Source organism: Musa acuminata, chromosome BXJ2-4 (genome assembly GCF_036884655.1).
Source record: "Musa acuminata AAA Group cultivar baxijiao chromosome BXJ2-4, Cavendish_Baxijiao_AAA, whole genome shotgun sequence".
NCBI classification, from domain to species: Eukaryota; Viridiplantae; Streptophyta; class Magnoliopsida; order Zingiberales; family Musaceae; genus Musa; species Musa acuminata.
In genome coordinates, this window is record NC_088341.1 from 37104765 (window position 1) to 37127047 (window position 22283).

General features: G+C 40.2%; 3 protein-coding genes across 5 annotated transcripts; 2 read left to right on the forward strand and 1 right to left on the reverse strand.

Annotated features, from left to right (window-relative positions):
- Nucleotides 1–273: 273 nt before the first annotated feature.
- LOC103978874 (polyadenylate-binding protein-interacting protein 12) lies at nucleotides 274–6600 on the reverse strand. Of its 2 annotated transcripts, none has more exons than XM_009394835.3 (10): nucleotides 5864–6600; nucleotides 5662–5769; nucleotides 3635–3679; nucleotides 3486–3558; nucleotides 3282–3394; nucleotides 3094–3153; nucleotides 2943–2990; nucleotides 2742–2810; nucleotides 699–760; nucleotides 274–592 (listed from the first exon to the last, which is right to left on the reverse strand). In XM_009394835.3, exons 1-10 carry the CDS (start codon nucleotides 6317–6319, stop codon nucleotides 535–537), a joined length of 1092 nt encoding a protein of 363 aa, XP_009393110.1. In that variant the 5' UTR covers nucleotides 6320–6600; the 3' UTR covers nucleotides 274–534. The 2 variants fall into 2 exon arrangements, with proteins under 2 accessions (XP_009393110.1, XP_009393103.1); XM_009394828.3 differs by having other exon boundaries at nucleotides 5662–5772.
- A 1178-nt stretch (nucleotides 6601–7778) lies between these two features.
- Nucleotides 7779–13074, forward strand: GBSSI-2 (granule-bound starch synthase 1, chloroplastic/amyloplastic). Its single transcript, XM_009394816.2, has 14 exons — nucleotides 7779–8031; nucleotides 8657–9029; nucleotides 9185–9265; nucleotides 9366–9464; nucleotides 9578–9667; nucleotides 10405–10468; nucleotides 10556–10656; nucleotides 10756–10865; nucleotides 10960–11203; nucleotides 11277–11453; nucleotides 11543–11734; nucleotides 12286–12372; nucleotides 12453–12581; nucleotides 12733–13074. The coding sequence occupies exons 2-14, from the start codon at nucleotides 8670–8672 to the stop codon at nucleotides 12847–12849; spliced, it is 1851 nt and encodes a 616-aa protein (XP_009393091.1). The 5' UTR covers nucleotides 7779–8031; nucleotides 8657–8669; the 3' UTR covers nucleotides 12850–13074.
- A 1040-nt stretch (nucleotides 13075–14114) lies between these two features.
- LOC103978846 (ER membrane protein complex subunit 8/9 homolog) lies at nucleotides 14115–22069 on the forward strand. 2 transcript variants are annotated; one of them, XM_065105432.1, is made up of 6 exons: nucleotides 14115–14427; nucleotides 14536–14682; nucleotides 14790–14849; nucleotides 18852–19018; nucleotides 19132–20595; nucleotides 21841–22069. In XM_065105432.1, exons 1-5 carry the CDS (start codon nucleotides 14212–14214, stop codon nucleotides 19160–19162), a joined length of 621 nt encoding a protein of 206 aa, XP_064961504.1. In that variant the 5' UTR covers nucleotides 14115–14211; the 3' UTR covers nucleotides 19163–20595; nucleotides 21841–22069. The 2 variants fall into 2 exon arrangements, with proteins under 2 accessions (XP_064961504.1, XP_009393069.3); XM_009394794.3 differs by lacking the exons at nucleotides 14115–14427; nucleotides 14536–14682; nucleotides 14790–14849; nucleotides 18852–19018 and having other exon boundaries at nucleotides 20063–20595.
- Nucleotides 22070–22283: the final 214 nt, after the last annotated feature.

Genomic DNA, 22283 nt, shown 5'->3' on the forward strand with positions numbered 1-22283 from the left:
ATCTCATTTAACAGTAGAAATTAATTTGATCATAAAACTCAGAGCTAGCATATGATGGAAATCATCACAAACGGTATGATCCGAGAACAGATGGCCAAAACCAGTCAGGTCAATTATCGCAAGGCATTCTGTGCAACCACGCATCATATGAACTAACGAAGTAAAATAAAATTTGGCTTTGGCAGGAGGAAGATTTTAGACCTCCAACTGCTTAGTGGAAGCTGATAGGCGAGCATGAAGGAAGCCTTTATCTAACTGATAACAACAAAAAAAGACACTTCATACTTCAAATTAGATACAATTTGAAGTTTAATCGAGATCTCCAAACACATGCATGTTTACTTCGACAAAAACACTAGATAATCACGGAAAAATGTCAGCCCAAGTTCTAACCAGCAGCGTTGATGCTAAATTTTCTTTTAAGTAGGAAGAGTAAAAACTACATGGAACTTACAAAGCAAAAGCTAAACCTTAAATATCCCTGTGTAGTTGTGTGTATATACTGTCAAAAGTCACCACATGGACCTTCAAGACTTAATACATGGTCACGCGAAGTGCTCGTGGACGCACAGGAGTCTTCGAGGGGCTTACCCTAAAAGTACAGAAAGGAACAACATTGTATTTACGAATAAATATTCAAGGAAATTAAATGATGCACAGCGTATAAAAAATGAATGAAAATATCATATAAAGCGTACCTTATTGGCAAGGATCCTAAAACCACACCACTACAGTTCAGAGCAGCAGTTGCACTATCAGCCTGAAATTACAAGTTCCACATAGTGAAATCAGATATGCCCAGGAATCAGCGTTGCAGTTAAATTTACATAGTAGTAATTTATCATGTTTACAACAAGCCATAGTTTCCCAATTATTTAGGCATTTATACTATGCAAACAAGAGATAAGACAATGAATAATCAGAGAAAGATCAACGATGTTGGCGATAGAAAATAAAAGAAAAGGGAAGGCCAACAACAGAATATAAATCAGTAAATTCTAGCTCCATGTACATTAGAAGATTCTGTTAATGTTTAATTGTTTCCATTCATGATAAATAGGTTAAAAATGATAGCTAGTTGTTATATGTAGAATGATATGTAAGACTGCAGTCAAATGTACATGGTGATACATATACATTGCAGAAGTATCTTCTGTTTGTATCTATGTATCATATACCAATTTTCCAAGACCCAATGTGATCTTTTATTATCAGTATTTCATATTTGCATCCATGCTTCATAGAACTTCAACCAACACCATTTCGCTATCATTGCGATCAATTCCAAGCCCCTTTAAACGATTTTATCTTTTATAACACAATAGTGTGCATTCATAATTAATTTTTCTCAGGTGAACCTAAATTTTTCAGGTAGAGCAGGCTTATGTTGACCCGAAATCAACCAGAACATAACCTGACCACCTCTGTCCGAATTATCACACCAAGAATTTATCAGACAACACAAAAACCATGCTAAACTTGACAATAGAAAGTATTACACGTTCTCTACTCTTTGCAGTCAACCTTTCAGAGAATGATTTCTTGCACCCAACATCTCGCATAAATAATGCTGAATCGCATAAGTTTTCATAGCTCCATTAGAAACAGGACTTCAAAAATAGATGTGCTACTTATCATCCATGCAGTACTATTCAAGCATATACAAGGTATCTAATTTGTCTTGGAAATGCAAAGAACAAGTTTGATCAGCAAAGAACTACTTGGGCTCACTCTGCTAGTCCAACCTCTTTTATTCCAATGACTTCTCTTTATATGACAGATTAAAGTAATCAAGTGTGACAAATACCCTTTTATATCTCACTGTACCTTTGCGCTGCTGACATCAAGTTCACAGGATAGTGATCAGAATTTAGGTTATACTACCTGGGATCAGGATCAGTGAATGGTAAATGGTAAAAATTAGCATAAATAGCAATGCAATAAATGGATTATCTGCAACTCTTCAAGATGTGATATTTTATTGCTTTGGGCTCAATTTTTAAACAGCAACAAAAACAATAGCACTTGATAAATGAACTAAAAAGATGCAAAGGAAATTGGAAGAACACAATATAGCAGCAACACCAGATATCTAAAAGAAAGTTCAGCACAAGGACACAACACATTACATTTTGGGTTTTCACAATTGTGTTTCCCATAATGATCTTATATTAAGTGGTCAAGAGAAACTGCACATTTATTTTCCTACAAATCCACTGTCTGACTCTAGTAAAGACATTTTTATATGTGCCGCCATGTGGTTTTCCATTTTTGATGCATGCACATAATAAGTTAATAACATCTGATTTCTCATTTAGCAGGTATAACCCTCAATCTAGCATATGTATCCTTCCTGAAAATTTGCCAGAATGGTAGGTGTATATCCAGATTACAGACACCCTAACAGGGATTGGCTCCATTAAGTATACAGTATTCTTAGTAGACAGTATGGCAGTGATTAGTTTGATTTGACAAAAGGTGAACTAAGGTGCCTACAGAAGGAGTGCTACAAACAAAGACACTAGAAGGCAACTTTTTTTGTCAAAGATACATGTTTATTATTTTTTTGGAGATGACAAACCACCTTAGCATGAATATCGTGTGTATATGCTGATGATCTGAGTGCCTATTGATTTGTTTTGAATGAAACTCCTCTTCTAGATGATGAACAATAAAAAGAAGGGAAATTTAAAGAAAATATGACATAATTAAGATGAGTTTATGGAGCTAAAGATTCTAACCATCACAAATTCAACAAAAGCAATCCTTGTGGAATGATGATAATCTCCAAGCAGTCTTAGGCGATAAACCTGTACCATATGATTTGCGCTGTTAATTTATATTACAAAATTTACTTTCTTATATCAGAAGATATAAATTTGTATCTTAGACCACATGGAAGAATCTGATGAAGTGAAATAACAATGAAAAGTGCGACCAACCTCTCCACAAAGAGACTCAAAGAAGAGTTTAAGATCTGCTTGAGAAACCTATAGGAAAAAAAAAAGTTATGAAAGAAGATTGCAGTAAGAGATAAGAAATTTATTTAGACACAAACAATAATAGAATTGAATAATAAATACTATCATCAACCTTCTTGTCAATATTTGTACAGTAGACAGTCCTTGAGCACATCTCCCGTTCATCATCAGACTTAAGGCACAGAAATAAGCAGATAGACATCGATGAGAAGAATTCAGACAAGGCCTAAATGTCATTCACCAAAGATATACCTGATGAATTCATAGCTAAGAAAAAGCTCATATTTTCAGTGCTCTTACCCTAGGCAAAAATGTTGGGTTGACAGGTGCAATTGCAGTTTTTGAAGGAAGCACCTTTACTGGGTAATACCCAAGAACAGTTCCTGACAGATTTAAAGCAGCTCGTGCACCCTCTGTTTTTTAATGAGTCCATGGCAATGACCAGTGATGTGAAAAAAAAAATCATTTAATTTGAGAGAGACCAACTATGCAGGAAGGGCTTACCCTCATCAGTGAACTCTATGAAAGCAAAGCGAAGAACTGTATTTGGGTCACCACACATGCGACAGTCAACAACCTGAAGCAATACATGTAATATATTTAGAAGCATTAAGCACTCTGACGAGACACACAAGGACATAAAGGTAATGCACCTGTCCACAGTTGATGAAAAGTGCCGCAAGCTGTTCTTCAGTAACCTAAATATCAGCAGAAGCTACATTAATATTCCACTATGAAAGATTTGAAAGGTTAAGTAGGTGCTATGACAGTCACATCAATCTAATAAATATATTACTTCTACCTAATAATATTGTTTATGATACCTGTTTAAGAGTCTCAGACTCTGAACTAGTGCAGCACATAAGGCTACAATTGATTAAAAAAAAGCACAGAATATCTATCAATTACTTAAAGCCAGCTATTGCATTAGGTCATATATTAACATTGAATAATGCTACTTCTGAGCATCCAGGACTCTCCTTATGATAGTAAGGCTCATCTATCCACAAATCACATATATTAGATGCAATACTTAGTCTAACACTGTGGATTTGGTGACTTGGATGAGGGTTGGGCTCTTCTGGAACATGTTCAACATGGATCTGAGATGAACCCTACTGTAGAAATATTTGATGCATATGGTTGTTACTTTTTGCAAACAATGATCCACGACTGACTTGTAAGCTAGTCTAGAGAGAGTAGCTACTTTTGCAAACAAAAATAGCAGGTAATATTCCACCAAAATATAGAGATTTATTGAAGAATCTTAACGTTGAATTTGCAAATACAATAAGAAAAAATAAACTTCACTTTTAAAACAAATTCAGGTGGCACTATGTGTCAAAAGCTTGTAACATGAAGACTTTCTTATTTACCAATTTTTGGCAACGAAAACAACTATTATCAAAAAAGTTCATGCATCCAATTCTGAAACTAAAGAAATTCTTTGGTAATACCAGTCTTTGCCTAGAAAATTTATATTTTTGTGTGAAATTAGATTTGGAAAGTCATCATTCCTTAAGAGCTACCAAATTTATAAAATCAAATACCATATATATTTTTTCCTTTTCCTATTAAGATGTAGAAACAAATAAATCATTCCTATTATGAAAATGATCATCATTGTTCAACATGCCAAAATGATTCAAAATATATCTTTTGCATAATCAAACACCAAACGGCATTGTACAACAAAGTACACTTTTTAAGAACCTAATATTTATATAAATGTGAGAATAGCCATATCTATGTCAGCTCAATAAGCCTAGAATGTGGAGTTCCACCTGAACCAGCTTAACTAATCCCCTCCATCAATCTTATGTTTTGCATTCTACAACTTTCAAATCATACATGCATGTGACAGAATAGTTCTCAGTTTCAATCAGTTATCTACAAGTGTATAATGGTCATTCATGAGTTTCCGAATGTTAATATGAAGTTATAGATAAGTGAGTTGAAAAATAAATTAAATATCTGACAGTTAAAATCAGGTTAAAGTCCAGTGGGTTGCAAAGTAAACTATCTTGAACCAAAAAACAATAATAATAACTCAATTAGACATGTCAGTTGACTAAGTCCTACAATCAATATTAAACTAAATCAATTATTGTAAAACCAAAAACTGGGCAAACAAAAGACACCTTAAAGTAATATAATCTTCTACGATGAAAACTAGTGGAAACAAAGAACAGAATAAAGTTTTGCATCACTGAAGCTCTCATCACTCACAGAGGTGCGGACCACTCTATATTTCCTTTTGCTCTTTGGAATTGGGAAGAGTTCTAGAGACAAAAGTTCGAGATGTGTATATGGACTCAAAGAAATATATGAAAAATATCCTCACAAAGACTTTAGAAAGCTGTGATTTGAAATGGCCGACCATGCATGATTCATCTGTTCATTGCTTTTCTTCACCGTCTTAGGTAGGCACATATTCAAACATTTCAATCTAAGATTACATTAATACATGATATACATGCGTGCTGATCATATTATGCCTTGGCCTATATACAATCACCCCAAACCAGAATGCCTAAAGACCATCAACACATCAGCAAAAAAGGAAGATATCACGATATGAAAAAGACATGGTATGATCATTTACAGTATGGAACAACACACATCTGTAAAAGAAGGCATATATCAAATCAAAAGTACACGAATGGATGATCCTCCTTACCTGATGATCAATGTCGGAGACATACACGGTTCTCCTTATCACCTCCTCTCTCTGCGCCAAACTCGTCCGACTGTTCATCCTGCGCTTCCCCTGGCCATATCCGTTCTTCTTCTAGTTGGAAACACCAAAATGTGTCAGCAAAGAACGAAGATGTAAGACATCGAAATGAGAGGGGAAATAGATTCTAATCCGAAACCCTTACCCGCCTCTCACCATTCCCAACAGCGCCGCCGTCCCCAACCCCGTTGCTCACCTCAAAACCACTCGCATAAAGCCCTCCACCAGCGGCGCCGTACCTGTTCCCCATCCCGGCGAGAGACGGAGGTACGAACTCCTCCGCCATCGGGTTCAGCTTCGAGAGCAGCTCCTCCAAATCCCGCATCTCCCGCTTAAACCCCTCCCCCTGTGACCCCACCACCGCGGCCGACGGTCCGTCTCTATTCAGTCCCAAGGCGAGCGGAGGCTTTGCGTGGAAGGAGGAAGCCGCCGGGGCGGCCGCGGAGGGGTCGCGGTGGGGGCGGAAGGCGGGGTGTCCGGATGAGGCCGAAGTGGAAACCAGATCCTTGGCACTGCGGGGGTCCGCCGCTCCACCGCCGGTGATGGAGGGGCCCGCGGCTACCGCCAGATCGACGCCGTTCGCGCTCTCAACCACTGCCATGATCACAATGCCGATCGACGAGCTTCTTCTCTGTATATTTATCTCCTCCTTCCGCTCTGGCTTACTATATACTGAGAAGAGGAGAAGGTAGTTGGGTTCTGGGGAGGGAGGGGGAGGGTAACCTCACCGATCCGATCGGATGAGTCCCATCGAGGAGGGATCGGGTAAGGGAGACTGAAGAAGGCTTTTCTTTGGTAAGACAGGAGGAGCAGGGCGGTCACCGGATCCCTCTTCCCCCTTCCCTTTCCAGGCCCTTCACTCTGCTTCTCCTCCTACCACCACCACAGTCTCTCTCTACCTTCTTTCTCTTTCGCTTCCGTCTTACATTGACGGTTGGATTAAGCTTTAGGATCCGCGAACTCTTTAATCCGACGGATGAGAAGCTTTCCGAGTACATTACCGTAGCGTCCAACCACCAAAAGCCCTATGATAAAAAAGCAATAATTTAGCAACCGTGGCGGCAATCGTGGGTAGGAGTACCAATTGGAGAATCTACTTTGGGCCCACAAGGAGCCACCACCGCCACTCAGGCCCAGAGAGGCGGGTAAGGCTTCGTGTTGATCTAAGGAAAGTTGTTCCTTCTGGGTTATGTAATGAATGCCATGGCATGCAAGGATGTCGTGTGGGCGAGAGATGATGACATAGGACGGTATCCAAGGGCGACGCGTGGAGGAAGAAGGGTTGAATGCGCGCCACGTGTTAAATGGTGCAAATATATTGGCCAAGAAATACTCATTTATTACGATTTAAATCAAATACACAACCAACGTTTATTTCCACGTATGCATCGAAACTTCTCTCTGGAATAATGGCTATCATATGGTCCACCCACCATAATGATAACTCGAAACGTATCTCGTAACTTTACGTGCTTCTACAATAAATGACGATGCTTTCATGGATACATGTCCTATACGTGATCATGATGTGCATTGCGATTAATATCGGGTTACTTAAGTTCGACATGGTGTCAACGTCACACAACAAACAGCAGCGATTACAGCCTCCAAAACCTCAACGACTCCACAATTATCTCTTCCAGTGACAGTTAAAATGCCTGATTCCCAGTGTCGTTTTCGTGTTCTTTTTGACTGCCAGAAGTAAATTGCTCCCAATAAAAATAACGTGTATACGATGAATATTACGATTCTTGCAGTCCCATTTGGAAGATTATAGTAATTGTCCACGTGTATATGATGAATATTACGATTCGTTTTCTCGTTGCATTTTTCTTGACTCGTTCAAATAGACTTGTCCACTTGTGCTTTTTATTCACTTTTGACATTACTAAAATACCCTTAGATCACAGAAAAAGCAGCGCTGATTGACCGCAAGCGTGGCGGAGATTATGGGTAAAAAAGTAATTTTGGCTATTGGTCGCGGGACGGACACGTGTCGAGATGGCAGATCCGCAACGGCTGTTCCTCGTCGTCGTCGTCCTCGACGGCTCCAAAGGAATCGTTCGGTGACGTGGCACGATGGGCAGTGGATGCTTCCGGCCACCCTCGAGACGCCACCCGGTTTTTCCACCACTGCGAACCCCCGAAGCTGGGGCCCGCACCTTCTCGTGGTCCCATACACCAGCCCATTAACTCACCCGGAGCAGCTTCCAAGGCCCCCGGGTACAAATACCCATGCGCCCATGCTCTCTCCCAGGACTCTCCACTGCAAACTGAGGGAGTGAGGGAAAGAGATAGCTGAAGTGACGTGAGGTGACTTCGATTAGATCGAGAGAAATTTCTTTGTGATTTTTCGTTAGTTTTGTTACGAGAAGAGCTACCGCGGTGGCTGATTTGTTTTGGTTCTCTGGCTTTGGTTGCATGGTTTCGTGTTGAAATCATGTAATATGTGTTACATGTTGGTTGTTTCATGATCTCTGTTGTTAGATCCCTTTCCTTCTTCTACATTCCAGATTTGAAGACCTCTTTTTTCTTCTTGTTTCACCTTTAATTCTTGTTGGCGATAGATCGAAGTAGTAGTGTTGTTTCGAAGAATGATTTGTCTTCAGGTTATACAGTGACGTCTTTGGGTAGGGAGATGGATTACATCTTCCCACGATTTCCTCGAAAAATAAAAAAGAAGTAAAGATAAACAATGATTTTTATCGATCAACCTTAACAGAATTTAAATGTGAAGTATCAAATGAATAGATCAGTTGGTTTATAATTGTTTGCACAGAGGATTCTTCAATGGTCTATTGTCCAATGCATGTGGATGTTAAACAATTTCTTAAGCTATACCGTTGTTTATATATAGTGATTCTTTTTTGAAAAATGAATTGCAGATGTTATTGAGATTATACAGAAATTATCTGATTGAAAGTATCTTTCTTTGCAGTGGACAATTCTCAATGGCTGCTGTAACAAAGTCACAATTCATCTCGAAAGGCTCATGCGCTGGCTATGGGGGTGTCGTCGACTCTGAGCCAAGGACCTTCCTAAACAGAAGGGTTCTACACTTGAGGAACCAAACCACCGCTTACGAAGGATTGAGATCTCGAAATGTGGTTGATTTGATTCAGATGCCGTCTAATGCCAAGGTGATTTCAAGGAAAACTGTGAGGGGAACTCAGAATCCTAGTCGTAGACCTTGGGCTGTTGTCATTTGTGGAAAAGGGATGAACATAGTCTTTGTCGGCGCTGAGATGGCTCCCTGGAGTAAAACCGGAGGACTCGGTGATGTTCTTGGAGGACTGCCACCGGCCATGGCTGTAAAGTTTTCATTCCATACTCCATTAGATTGTTTCTTTCTTGCAAGTTTTTACATTTGCTGCTCTGGTGTATAATGTTCTTTTGGTACCTTGTGTAATCTTTTTTTTATTTCCATGTATTATGATTAAATTTGATGGCCTCGATCCTCCTTTAGGCAAATGGACACAGAGTGATGACTATAGCCCCACGCTATGATCAGTACAAGGATGGGTGGGATACAAATGTCCTGGCTGAGGTATGTTGCCAGGTTATTGACACAGGTTCATCCTGCTGCATTTGTTAATACTTTTGGCAATATTATGAAGATCATAATTGATGTGTGTTGTTATATGCAGTTAAAAGTTGGAAATGAAATTGAAAGAGTCCGCTTCTTCCACTGCTATAAAAGAGGAGTTGACAGGGTTTTCATTGATCATCCTTTGTTTCTTGAGAAGGTTCATTTAATATCTATGATAGAGATCGTTTCCCTCTTTTTTTTTTTCCTGATGCTTTGTTTGGCTTATCAGTTTGAGTGGCATAGAACTCACTGGGAATGTGCGTGTATTAGGTGTGGGGAAAAACTGGAGGAATGATATATGGTCCTGTCACAGGAACGGATTATGAAGACAACCAGCTAAGATTTAGCCTTTTGTGCCAGGTGAGTGATTTTACTAATGCCAGAGAAGTTTGATTATTTTCTGGATCAATAACATTTTTATTGTTGTGATACTCGAATGAAAAGTTTGTATGAATCATAGGATTTTTTTTTTTTTTTTTTGGCATAAGTCTTCTCCCTCTATCTGAAACAGTATTGCACTGTTTTCTATATTATTGTTTTCTGATCTATCACTATGGAAACTAATTAATATGACAATCCTTTTTTGCTGAGACAAATGTGGTCTAACCATTCCATGTTTTGTCATTAGTTCTGATGAATGCTTAGGCTATATTTGGTGCTTGCTTAAATCAATGGAATTCTTGCAAGTGATTATCTTTATTTGATAACCACTAATATGGTATACGTTCTCAGATATCCTCCATTAGGAATTAGAAAGGCCTTTTCTAATGCTTACTGGATTTCAATTTGAGTAGCCCAACAATCTGCTGGTCTGGTTGAAGCAAGATTACTTGCTGTGCTTAACCATTTGCAAAACTCCTGCTATGTAACCCATGAGCATCCTTAACTTACAGCTAAGATTTAAGGAATTCCAAGATTGTGTGAAGTATATCACAGTCAGATTAGTAATCTGCACACATGGATTTTTTTTATCACCATATCACCACTTCTTAGTCATCATCATCTATCCTTCTTATTCGCTAAATCAGAAATTACTGCTTGGGTTTTCATCTACAACATAATTTAACAATGCAAATCCATGGATCACCATTTTCCAGGCAGCTTTGGAAGCTCCAAGGATTCTGGATCTTAACAACAGCAGATACTATTCTGGACCATATGGTACAATTTTCATTCATTAATTTCCCAGGCTTTCTTTGGTCATTTACACCAGTGATTATGCTGTTACCATCATTATCTTACAAGCAGGGGAAGATGTGGTGTTTGTTGCGAATGATTGGCACACTGGTCCTCTTCCATGCTACTTAAAAAGTATGTACCAATCTCACGGGATATACAAGAATGCCAGGGTAAGACCTCAGTGTAATTCAATTTCATTTTTCTTTCTCTAAGAACTACAAATGATGGAGGCAAGTGATAACTGAGACAGGGTTTGACTTGATTGTTAGGTTGCTTTCTGCATTCACAACATTTCCTACCAGGGCCGCTTTGCATTCTCAGACTTTGCGCTGCTAAATCTCCCTGATAAATTTAAATCTTCATTTGATTTCACTGATGGGTATGCCCTCTTCTCTTACAGTCATACCAATTAACTGGATGTAGATGAATATCCTGGTGATGCAAAATCTAAGAAAATGTAATTTATTTTGCAGGTCTAACAGGCCTGTGAAAGGAAGGAAAATAAATTGGATGAAGGCAGGAATTATAGAATCAGATAGGGTTGTTACAGTGAGTCCGTATTATGCACAAGAGCTTGTTTCAGGTGTGGAAAGGGGGGTTGAGTTGGAGAATGCCCTGCGCATGACAGGCATAACTGGAATTGTGAATGGGATGGACACTAACGAGTGGAATCCCTCGATCGACAAATATATTTCTGTCAATTATGATGCAACAAATGTGAGGACCTTCCAAAACTTTTTATCTTACTTAATTCAGTGCTCATTATAAAACTCATCAAAAATGATTTCAGGTGATGGATGCAAAGCCTCTGAATAAGGAAGCCTTACAAGCTGAACTTGGTTTACCTGTTGACCGGAACATCCCTGTTATAGCCTTTATAGGGAGATTAGAAGAGCAGAAAGGCTCGGATATTCTCGCTGCAGCTATTCCTGAATTCATTGATGAAAATGTTCAAGTGATAGTGCTTGTAAGTATGAAGATCTGCAAATAAAATTTGCTGTGTTTGACCTATTATTTATTTGAAAAGCGTAAAACTCTACTTTGTTTGTTCTACAGGGTACTGGGAAGAAGCTGCTGGAGCGTCAGCTTGCACAACTTGAAGATATGTTTCCCAATAAAGTGAGAGCACATATGAAGTTTAATGCACCTTTGGCTCATGAAATCATGGCTGGAGCAGATCTTCTTGCTCTTACCAGCAGATTCGAACCTTGTGGCCTTATCCAGCTTCAGGGCATGCGATATGGAATTGTATGTCTTCTGTTTCACCCTTTAGTATCATATTGATCAGTAACTTTGACTTTAGCTAGGTTTCGACATGTTTATCATTTATACAAGGTTTTAGTTTTCTCACACCAAGCCTTTTCTAGCTGACCAAAGGTGTAGTACATGAGATAGCATGTTCTGACCTGCCCTGTCATAAACCAGCATGGTGCCATGGACAGACTCGTAAGCGGCACAGTATGTATGGCTGGTATTTGAAGCAGAGAAGCATCATACTAATACTTGAAGTAACTTCTAGTATGATGTTAAGGGGTTGAGGTTGATTGGGCAGCAAGTGAGGATGGCATCTAGCTTGAACAGTTTCTTGGATGGAATTATCATTATCAGGGGATCAGAAAATCTTAAATGGAACATGGTTTTAATCAAATGGCATGCATGATACATTTGTGATTTTAGCTAGGCATTTCGTTCCTCTGAGAAAAAAATGAGCATTTTGATTTGTAGATAGCAATAGAATTAAGGTCCTCATTAATTCCCTTACAAAGGGAAAAACTAATCATTTCTAAATTGTATTGTAGCCCCCCATGTGCGCAACAACTGGTGGACTTGCTGACACTGTCATAGAAGGCATCACAGGGTTTCATATGGGTCCCTTCAATCCTGATGTAAGGATGTTCTCTGATTATCTCACCCTTTGATGCACTAATATCACTCGACTGAGCAACAGTTCTGTTTCTTTTTCTAGTGTGATGTTGTCGATAAAGATGATGTACAAAAAGTCATTCAGACAGTGAAAAGGGCCCTTAAAGTCTACGGCACACCTGCATTTGCTGAGATGATACAGAACTGCATGACTCAAGACCTCTCCTGGAAGGTAAGCCATAATACAATGAAGTGTTCCATTTCGTTGTGCACTGTTATATGGAAGTTCGGAAGAATGCAGTGCAAAATTTCATTTTCTTCAGTATCGTCCGCATGCAAATACTGCAAGACTCATGTTTCTTCACACTAACATAATGCTCCAGGGACCTGCTAAGAAGTGGGAGCAATTTCTCCTAAGCTTAGGAGCTGCTGGTAGTGAAGCCGGCATCGATGCTGATGAAATAGCTCCTCTTGCAAAGGAAAATGTGGCCACTCCCTGAAAGTGACTACTGTCTATGTTATAGTGTTTGAGTTTGATCCTCCTGAATAAATTGCTATTATGCTCCAAGTTTAGTGCTGTCAGTGACTGTTTTCTCTCTAGCGAGGAATAAATATTGTAAATGAAGTACTATTGTACATAGTTTTGTGCTGCTACTTGAGAGAAAGTATGACATTTCACTCTAAACGATTGCTTATGTGAGAGGAGGTCCAATTTACTGCTTTTAGTCTCTCTCTGTTGCTGTTTGTTTCCATGTCATGTGATACAATGCATTATGATCTAAGGTTTTAATTCTCGAATGACTAAACTTGTGATAATATTGATCTCAAAAGAAAAAAATGCACTGATATTTCCCTCAAGATATCATCATTCAAAACTATTTGTTGAACCCTGTGAATCACATAGGTAAATTGGAGGTCAAAGAGTTTGAAGTGTTCTTGACAGAAAAAAGAATAGTAAAAAATCTTAATGAATTGAATTTGATCCATGGATGATCTCTTTTAATTTCCAGAGCTGAATGCACCCAATTCATAATTGACAAAAGATGAGACTAATTGCATACATAGCTGAGTGATTAAAGTGTCCATAGAGAATAATTTAGAGCAATTTGCATTGATTAACTCTAATATGATGCTTTGCTTCAACCCTCTTGGCACAAAATATATGAACTTTATTTTAGATGATTTTTCACTTTCCAAAGCATAATAAAATATAAAATATACATTCTTCAACATTTTAATTATGTGTGCTAATGTAATTTAATTATTGAGGGAATATAGGTAAACTTTTATTGATTTTATGTGACCTAAATAGGTCAATCGATCTCATGATCATCGTCGAATGCTCTTTGTTTCATCATCCTTCGAACATCGATCGTCATCTTCTAACTTACGCCCCAACATCACTCATCGTCCCCTCGATATTAACATCCTTTTAGAAAAAAGAAAAAGATGATAAAGGAGAAGAAAGAATACGAGAGAAAATATCTATATTTATTTATAAAAAATAATATTATAATATTTTAAAAAAATAGAATAATGAAGAGAGATTGTAAATAGTAATCTCTGTCTATTAATAGGTAAGATAAAATAACCGTAAAGCGAGGCGGGTTAGACAAAGCCATCCGGAAAAATCCGAGTCACTTATCCTAATCGACCCACTCGAGCACAACCCGCAATTGACTTGGCTTGAGGTTAATCTGACCCGAGTTGACCGAACCCAAACCCAGCCCGATCAATCTTCCCAGATCTATTTATCGTTCTCCTCACATCTCTTCGTCGTCACAGCACGCGCTCGAGCCGGCGAGGTGTCGAAGAGAGCCACAGAGCGAGAGAGAGAGAGAGAGGGAGAGAGAGCGACGGAGATGGGGGCGGAGTGCTGTTACGAGGTATCCCAGATCGCCTACATAAAGCTCGTCCTCCACGCCCTCAAGCACCGTTCCGCCGCCGTCAACGGCCTCCTCCTCGGCCGCCTCCGCCAAGACGGAGGCGCCACCGCCACGGTCGAGATTGCCGACACCGTCCCCCTCTCCCACTCCCAGATCGGCCTCCTCCCCGCGCTCGAGCTCGCCCTCATCCAGGTACCCCGATCGCCACGGAACTACTCACTTCTCTCTCTATCTCTCTCTCTCTCTCATCTAGGGTTTGTTACATCCGTGATCTGGCCTGTTCGTGCCCGATTGGGGTAGATCGAGGAGCATTTTGAGGCACAGGGGTTGAGTGTTGTCGGTTACTACCACGCCAACGAGAGGCACGACGACGTGGAGCTCGGCAACGCCGCCAAGAAGATCGGGGATCATATCTTCCGTTACTTCCCTCGGGCCGCCGTTCTCCTGGCATGTCTCATACCCTATTTTTGATCCCTCTAAAGTTGTCCTTGGCTTTTTTTCTACTTTCCTCCTGGATGTTGATTGTTTTCAATGTTTTGATGTAAATGGCCCAGTTGGATAATAAGAAGCTGGAAAGGCTGCAATCATCGAAGGGCAGGGATCCTGTTGTGCAGGTAATCGCCCATTTATCTTCACTGTCTAGTATAGGTTTTATGAAATGATAATAATTGACTGTGTGAAGGTTTCTTGCTTTCCTCTATGATCTGTACTCGTGAATGTGTTATAAGATCATTGAATGTGACATTTACTATTACATCCGATTCAGATCCTCCTCTTTGTGTCCATATCTGTTGCATATGCTATTTCAAGGACGAGTATTAGTACAAGAGTAAGGGTGAGGAGGGTTGGAATTATGAAAACAACCTCTTTACTTATAGGGGTAATTCCAAGACTACATATTGGCAGGAGCCTCATGCATTGAGTTCGCCCATGTCACCTTTTTATTTATTGCCTTTTGGGGTCATATTCTTATTTATTATAAACAAATATAGCTGTATTATTGTCTGGTTAATATCCGTATAGTTACAAATATGTTTTCTTTCCAATATCTGAGCAGTATCTCATCATTTTTACCCCTAATTCCAGTTGCACCTCTATCTGTAATGGTAGATTTGTTGAGCATCTGCAATTTATCAGGGCAGAAGATGATGACACAAATAAGACAGCCCACAAGGATGCGAGTTATGTCAGTTCCTTGTTCTCAATTTCACTAATTGCCAAGATGATATCCCTCAAACATAAGGATGAGGTCGCGAGAGTGACAAGCTGTATGTTTGATGTTATATTCCTGGATATAGGGCATGAGTTCCTGATTTTTTGAAATGGACTCTAATTTGTCTTCATCAATAATGTTCTGCTTATTTTTCCTTGGTGCATCAATCTGGAACCATGTTCCTCCAAATGCCTCAGGTGTATGTTGTGTGGTGTTATTGCTAGGTAGCTTGCCTTACTCTGCCTAGATTATAGTCTATTGGGTGGGCTTGAGCAATCTTTTCTTGCCTAATAGGCTTGGTTGGACCTAAAAAGTAAAACCAAATTGTTTAATGCATTTATCTCTAAGCCAGGGTTAAATGTTACAATATAATTAACTAGATATTGTAGTTGTTAGATCATATCTTGGTTGTCCGAGCTGGAAGTTGATTCGGATTCAACCTTGTTCTTCTTCAAGCTGATTTCAAAGTGAAACTCTTCGAGTCAAACATTTGAATATTGTAAAACGATGTCGAGAGGATTCTTCACAAGGCCTCTTCGATGCCTAAGTTAGTAATATAGTTGGACAAGTCAGGCTAAAATTGACTTTTGTGTGTAAATGTACTTGTGCGTCCCCTTTTTATGGTGGGCATTTGAGACCATTACGCCCACCCATTATGCGGTTTGTGTAGTAATGGGGGTGCCATAATTGCCATTCACCAGTGTTGGACTGTTACACCCGACTATCAGAACCATTACACTTGCCTACTAGAACCGTTCCACTTGCCTATTATGCTCTCTATGCAGTTATGGGAGCACGAAGGTCGGCCATAACTATTCTCCAGTTGGCATCTACTAGACGTAGCTATGTAATGCTAACGTGGTGACGAATGGTGGTCTAGGTGGCTTGGCCATGGCGACTATGCGGGGCTAACACGTGGATCTTGTCAGTCGTACGCGGGGAGTCGTTATGTCTTTTATGTGGAGCCAAGGTCTCAAAAAATAGAGCTAATAGGTCGATATGTGATGCTAATAGGTCAACCACGCCATTCATACCATAACCCCTGTCCCCCACTTCCCGAGCTAGAGAGCATAGCAGAAATTGATCGGGAAGTATTGTTTGGTCGATCTCTGTTGTCGACGTTACAAGCAATAGAATGACCAACATAACGAGTGCTGACATGGTATATCGTGGTTTGACACTATTACCAAATATGGTGGCGCACAATGGGCCGACACGGCCAGGTGCGCTTATGCACAAAGGGCCAACATGGCCGGGTGCGATGGCATAGAGGGCCGATAAGGTTGGATGCAGCAGCGCATAAAGGGCAAATAAGGTCAGGCTAAGTGGCGCACAAAGGGTCAGTAAGGTTGGGTGCAGTGGCGCAGAGGGTTGGTAAAGCCGAGCGTGGTGACACATAAAAAGGTCGGTAAGGTTGGGTGTGGTGGCGTAGAGGGCTAGTAAAGCCGAGCGGTGGCGCACAAAGGGCCGGTAAGGTCGGGTGCGATGACGTAGAGGGCTGGTAAGGCTGGGCATGATGGCGCACAGAGAGTCGATAACCAGGTGTGGTGGTGTAGAGGGTCAGTAAGGCCGGGCATGATGACGCACAAAGGGTAAGGTAGGATGCGGTGGCACAGAGGGCCCGTCCACATAAAGGACACGACTCCCCGTGTATTACTAGCAAGATCCATGTGTCCAATCGATGAGCCTCGCGTAGTCGCCACGGCTAAGCCACCTAGACCACTTCAGTATTACGTAGTTGCGTCCAGTAGACGCCAACTGGAGATTGGTTATGGTCGACCTTCGCGCTCCCATAACTGCACAGAGAGTGTGATAAGCAAGTGTAATTGTCCGACGCTAGTGGATGGTGGTTATTACATCCCCATTATTGCATGCCCTCATAATGGGCGGGCGTAACGATGTCGAATGCTCACTATAAAAAGGGGGTGCACAGGTACGTTTACACACACAAGATAATTTTAGTCCGACTTGTTCGACCATATTACTGACTTAAGTACTGGAGGGGCCTTGTTGGGAACGCCTCCGATGTCGTTTTGCAAGATTCAGATGTCTAACTCAAAGAGTTTCACTTTGAGACTGGTTCGAAGAAGAACAAGGTTGGATCTGAATCAGCTTCCAGCTTCGACAACCATAATATGCTTTAACAGTTGTAACGGCATAGTGTGTTGTTAGAATGTAGGTTTGAACCTACTAAAAAGCTGAGTAGAGTTCAAGACCCAGAACCGACCAAGGATTTATTGTGGCTAGGCTTGTGTTCACATTTGTAGGTGTATATCAGTGTGTGTTAGGCTTTGCCTCAAGCCTTACTATACTATTTTATTCTTATACATAGGGCTGTCCTGGTCCTTGCGGACCAGAACAAAACTGCACATACTTTTGTCATTGATATGCCATCTGAGCATTCTTTATATTTTTGTTGCAATGAAAAGGATTTACTGGTTTTTTCTGTTGAGATGGGTCTAAGCATTTAACACTATAGTTGAGGTGGAATGTCACAGTGATCTCAGTTCCTTTCTAATAAGTTGGATTCCTGATTCTTCAGTTTCACAAGCGCTCAGATCGATTAGGATGAACAGTATCAGTACCTGTCATTTGTCGATGAAGTTTATCTGATGGTCTTACCGTTTGGGTTTGGGAACACACCTTTTCTATTATGGGGCAAGCTACTATTCTTGTCCCTTCAAGGAATGAAGTTTGTATGTTTTTCCATTGAAAAGTTAAAAAAATATGTATCTCCTTCTAAATTTCAAAGATCATCAATTGATTTTCCTTATGGGTATATATGATTTGATCGGAAGAGAGATATGTATGATTGTTTTTATGTTTTAGAGGGAAATACATACAAATTTCAAGTTTCAGAAAGTGAGAGCTACATACAGTTTTAATTTTCAATCCATATATTTGATTACAAGATCTTTTGCATTGTGCATATTTTGTATTGCCCGCAGAAATGTTTATGCAGCAAATGGGTTATTTGTACTAGATAGCTGCATGTGGACCAAACATTACCTTTTTTAGTTGAATGGACAAAATTTTTTGATGAGGGAGGGTGACGAAGCCATCACGTGGGGCCAAGTGTTCTATAACAGTAGGTCAGTTGCAATATACCACATGCATCACTACAGTGTGACCTGTTTATGCATGTATGCTGTCTTCATATACATCCATTTAGTAACAATAGTGGAGATGATTAGAATTATGTTTATATTATTTATTTATTCTTCATGATGAATATAACTTAGTAGAATCATCCTTCATGGCAATTAACTTGGCAGTATAGACTCTTCAGATCGGTGCAGCCATGGACTCCTGACTATATTCTCAAACTGGACTGATTATGTACCAATTGTACTGAAGTTAACACTTCCTAATTCTTCATTACCAACTATCATCTTATATGCAGCTATACACAAGGGATTCATCAAAAAGTTGGCGTCAGACTGGATCAGATGGAAGTAACCAGTTGACTTTGAAAGAGCCAGCAGCCAATGTAGTGTTATTAGATTATATTTCCTCTGAAAAATGGCAAGAAATAGTTGACTTTGATGATCATCTTGATGATATTAGCAAGTAAGATTATCATTTTGTCAGGTTCTGCATTCCATTTCGTTTTTGTAATTTTACTTTTGTTTCTAAGGTACAACATACTCAGCCTAAAATTATCTGCATTTAATGTTTTGCAGGGACTGGCTGAATCCGGGCTTGTTCAATTAATTCGGGTGGTTATTTATTACTTATTTGTTATCGTTAGACATACCACCAGCATCAATTTTCATAAAGTAAATTTTTGTTTGCTAATCTTCCCCCCACCCCCCCCCCCCCCCCCCCCCAAAAAAAAATTGGTTCCTGCTGTTGAGACATGTATGCGTGCTCTGCTTTACGCACAAAGAACTGCTTTTACTAAACTAGCTCGAGTGCCATGACTGTCATGTCTTCATAAGGGACACCGTTGCTGTTGAAACCTTGGTAATTTTTGCATGTGATGGACATTTTACTTGCTTCTTCTCCAAGGACTGACTGTAGTCTTCTAGTAGTTGGTACTCAGATCGAAGAAATGGAAACTAGAAACAGGCTTCTCTATCTAATCGCACATTTGCAAACCCACTGATGTCCCTGTGACCTGTGCTTCATTTCTGCCACATTAGGCTGTCGAACTAGATTAACCTATGTTCACTTTGTTCGTTCAGTTGTTATTCTGGCATTCTGTGCTGTCCTTTTTTGATGGTGAAATGCTTTCTTAGGTGTTTATTCTGGTAACCTTCTGTTTATTGTGGATGGATATGCCTCGTCCATTACCAAAATTGCAATTAGCAGTAACCTGTAATTGTCCGTGCAGCCGTCAGATATCATTTTTTTGTGATCTGATTTGTGCATTAGCCTTCTTTGAACTCATAGCGATAAAATTTCCAAGCATTAGAAACTAGCTAGATTTAAGGCTTACAGATGCCAACAATAACGTAAATTACATATTAAAATCGACATGAATGGGCTTCAAGGTGGGTACGGATAGCTTGAGTCGGCCTATTAAGGGCCCAATTAGGAAGTTTGACCAAACGGACCGTACCTCACCAGTACTTGCAATCCGCACGTGCCGAACGTGTGCTGCAAAGTGTTGTAGACGCCGATAAGTTCGATGGCCGATTGGATCACAAAGACAAGGTGGGAAATGGAGTCGCTACTTCGTCTCCGCAACCACCATCACTGCCATTCTCGCCTTCGTCCTCCACCTCTTCTTCCGCACCACCACCGCCTCAGGAGATGTATCCTCCTCGTTCCTTGCCCCTACCACCTCCGAGGATCCTCTCTTATCGCCCGAGCAGAGCTGCCACCTCGAGAAGCCGGAACCGGGCAGAGCGCCGGCGAAGCACCTCTGCCCGTCTCTTCTCCGCCGCCTTCATCTCCTACACCTACAAAGCCGGAAGGAAAAGGGACCGGATTCGGTGGATCGCCCGCTTCCGCATCGAAGAAGAGGAAGAAGAAGGGCTCGGTTGTTCGACGCTCTCCCATAGACAGGAGCTCTCTCGTGTATTCGGCGAGTAAAGAGGACCAGTTGCAGCAGCCGGCTGTGAACGAGAGTGCCTTCCTTCTCACTTGGTTGGGCCTGGGCGTGATCATCCTCGTTGAGGGCCTCGGGTTGGCTGCGGCAGGTACTTCGCTGTGGCTTCTGCTCACGTTGTTGCTCCTAAAGCAGTTCTTTCTAGCCCTTTTTGTGCTTAAGTAGTCAATGAATAACAAATGCTACAAGTCTAAGATCTGGTGATTCTTTTGCTCTTTCTTCCTCTGAAACAATCTGATATTACAACTGATAACTTGGATTTTTGTGAGGTTTAGTTTTGATTCATAAATGAATTCATGGAAATTAGAGAACAAATTGACAGTCGTTAGGACCTCAATTTATTTCTTAACTGTATGTCTTAAAAATGAATTGGAAATTGGAGGAAAAAATTGAATAAAGGACCCGAATTAGTTGTTCCAAGAAAAGTAATATCTTGATGGAATAATTGACCTATTAGTTTTGTTGAGCTTGAATCACTAATCTCATTCTTATAAACCAATCCAAATCTCCTAGACTGATCCAAGGTATTATAAAAATTCTGTTTAACATTGGATTCATTCTCTATGGCCCTGGTGAAAGTGGAGTTTGAATGTCCATTTAAGCCTTTATTTGATCGCCAGTATCCAATCGCCTTTATTTGATTGTTCATCTACCACAGCCATTATTTCTTGGTCTATCTGTAGCTACAAGACTTGAGGGACTAAAGATTCTCTACGGCCTCTGCATGGAAAGTTTAACATGTTTGAGATTTAAGCTGTGGAAGATGCTTTAGTCTTTATAGTTGTTGACCTATTAATGACCCTTCTTGTTATTGCCAGAACTAATTGTGAATTAATCATCTGTTAGTAAGCCAAGCAAGAGAGCTTAAAACGATACATACTCATAATTACTGGTTATCATCACACTATCTCCTGTGGATGTCACTTGCAACCTAACTCATGGACAGTTTTTTTTCACTAGGCCATATATGGTATCTCTGATCTCTCTGCTGAAGATGATCACTCCATCCATCTTGGTTGGTGCATAATGAGTCAACTTCCGATAATTCTTGGACAAGTTATGATTCCTTATCAGATCATATCCAACTACATTAATTTTCTTGTACAGGGCATGCTGGGACCATTATGAAATGTTCTGCGTTGCATTTGTGCTTAGCACTGAAATTTCTTGGTCAATTGGCATTAATTAAGTTCCTACCTTCCGTCCTAAAATAAAAGTTAGCTACATCTTTAATTTTTGTTATATTATCTCTACTTCATCTTCTCCATAGCTTGTAAAGCTCAATAAGAAATACTTGGATTGATTCCACATTGACCTTTGCTTGTCTCTCGTGCAGGCTTCTTACCAGAGGAGTGGGATAGCTTTTTTGTGAAATATATTTATCCTTCCTTCACTCCAACAGTCCTCTTGTTTCTTGGTGGTACCGTTGCTTATGGGGTCTTCAAGTACTTTCAGGCTGAGAAAATGAAGAGCTAAGTGGAGAACAAATGGTAAAACCAGGGAGTTGTTCTGTCGTTGTATCATACGAATCATTTGTGATTATTACATCTGATCTTGTTGGTTAATTTTGTTGCAATGTATTTTAGTCAATGTCCACAGGTGTTCAAACTCCTTTTTCATATGGGCAAAGGAGCTAACCGAGAGTGGCTTAAGATGGGTGGATCACTACCAGGGCCTACCCCCCGGTGTTTTAAGGATGGTGCAATACATTGAGGCATTTGTCATGTCATATAGCACCATTAGCATACAGTAAGCTGCTACATGTTTCATCTGGTTTGC

Coding starts and splice junctions, on each gene's coding strand:
- LOC103978874 (XM_009394828.3), bottom strand. CDS start 6,319: ATGGCAGTGGTTGAGAGCGCGAACGGCGTCGATCTGGCGGTAGCCGCG. Junction 3,154..3,281: donor ACCCAACATTTTTGCCTAGG/GTAAGAGCACTG, acceptor CTGTGCCTTAAG/TCTGATGATGAACGGGAGAT. Junction 593..698: donor TTAGGATCCTTGCCAATAAG/GTACGCTTTATA, acceptor CTGTACTTTTAG/GGTAAGCCCCTCGAAGACTC.
- GBSSI-2 (XM_009394816.2), top strand. CDS start 8,670: ATGGCTGCTGTAACAAAGTCACAATTCATCTCGAAAGGCTCATGCGCT. Junction 10,866..10,959: donor TCATTTGATTTCACTGATGG/GTATGCCCTCTT, acceptor TTTATTTTGCAG/GTCTAACAGGCCTGTGAAAG. Junction 11,735..12,285: donor AGGGCATGCGATATGGAATT/GTATGTCTTCTG, acceptor ATTGTATTGTAG/CCCCCCATGTGCGCAACAAC.
- LOC103978846 (XM_009394794.3), top strand. CDS start 20,082: ATGGCCGATTGGATCACAAAGACAAGGTGGGAAATGGAGTCGCTACTT. Junction 20,596..21,840: donor CCTCGGGTTGGCTGCGGCAG/GTACTTCGCTGT, acceptor TCTCTCGTGCAG/GCTTCTTACCAGAGGAGTGG.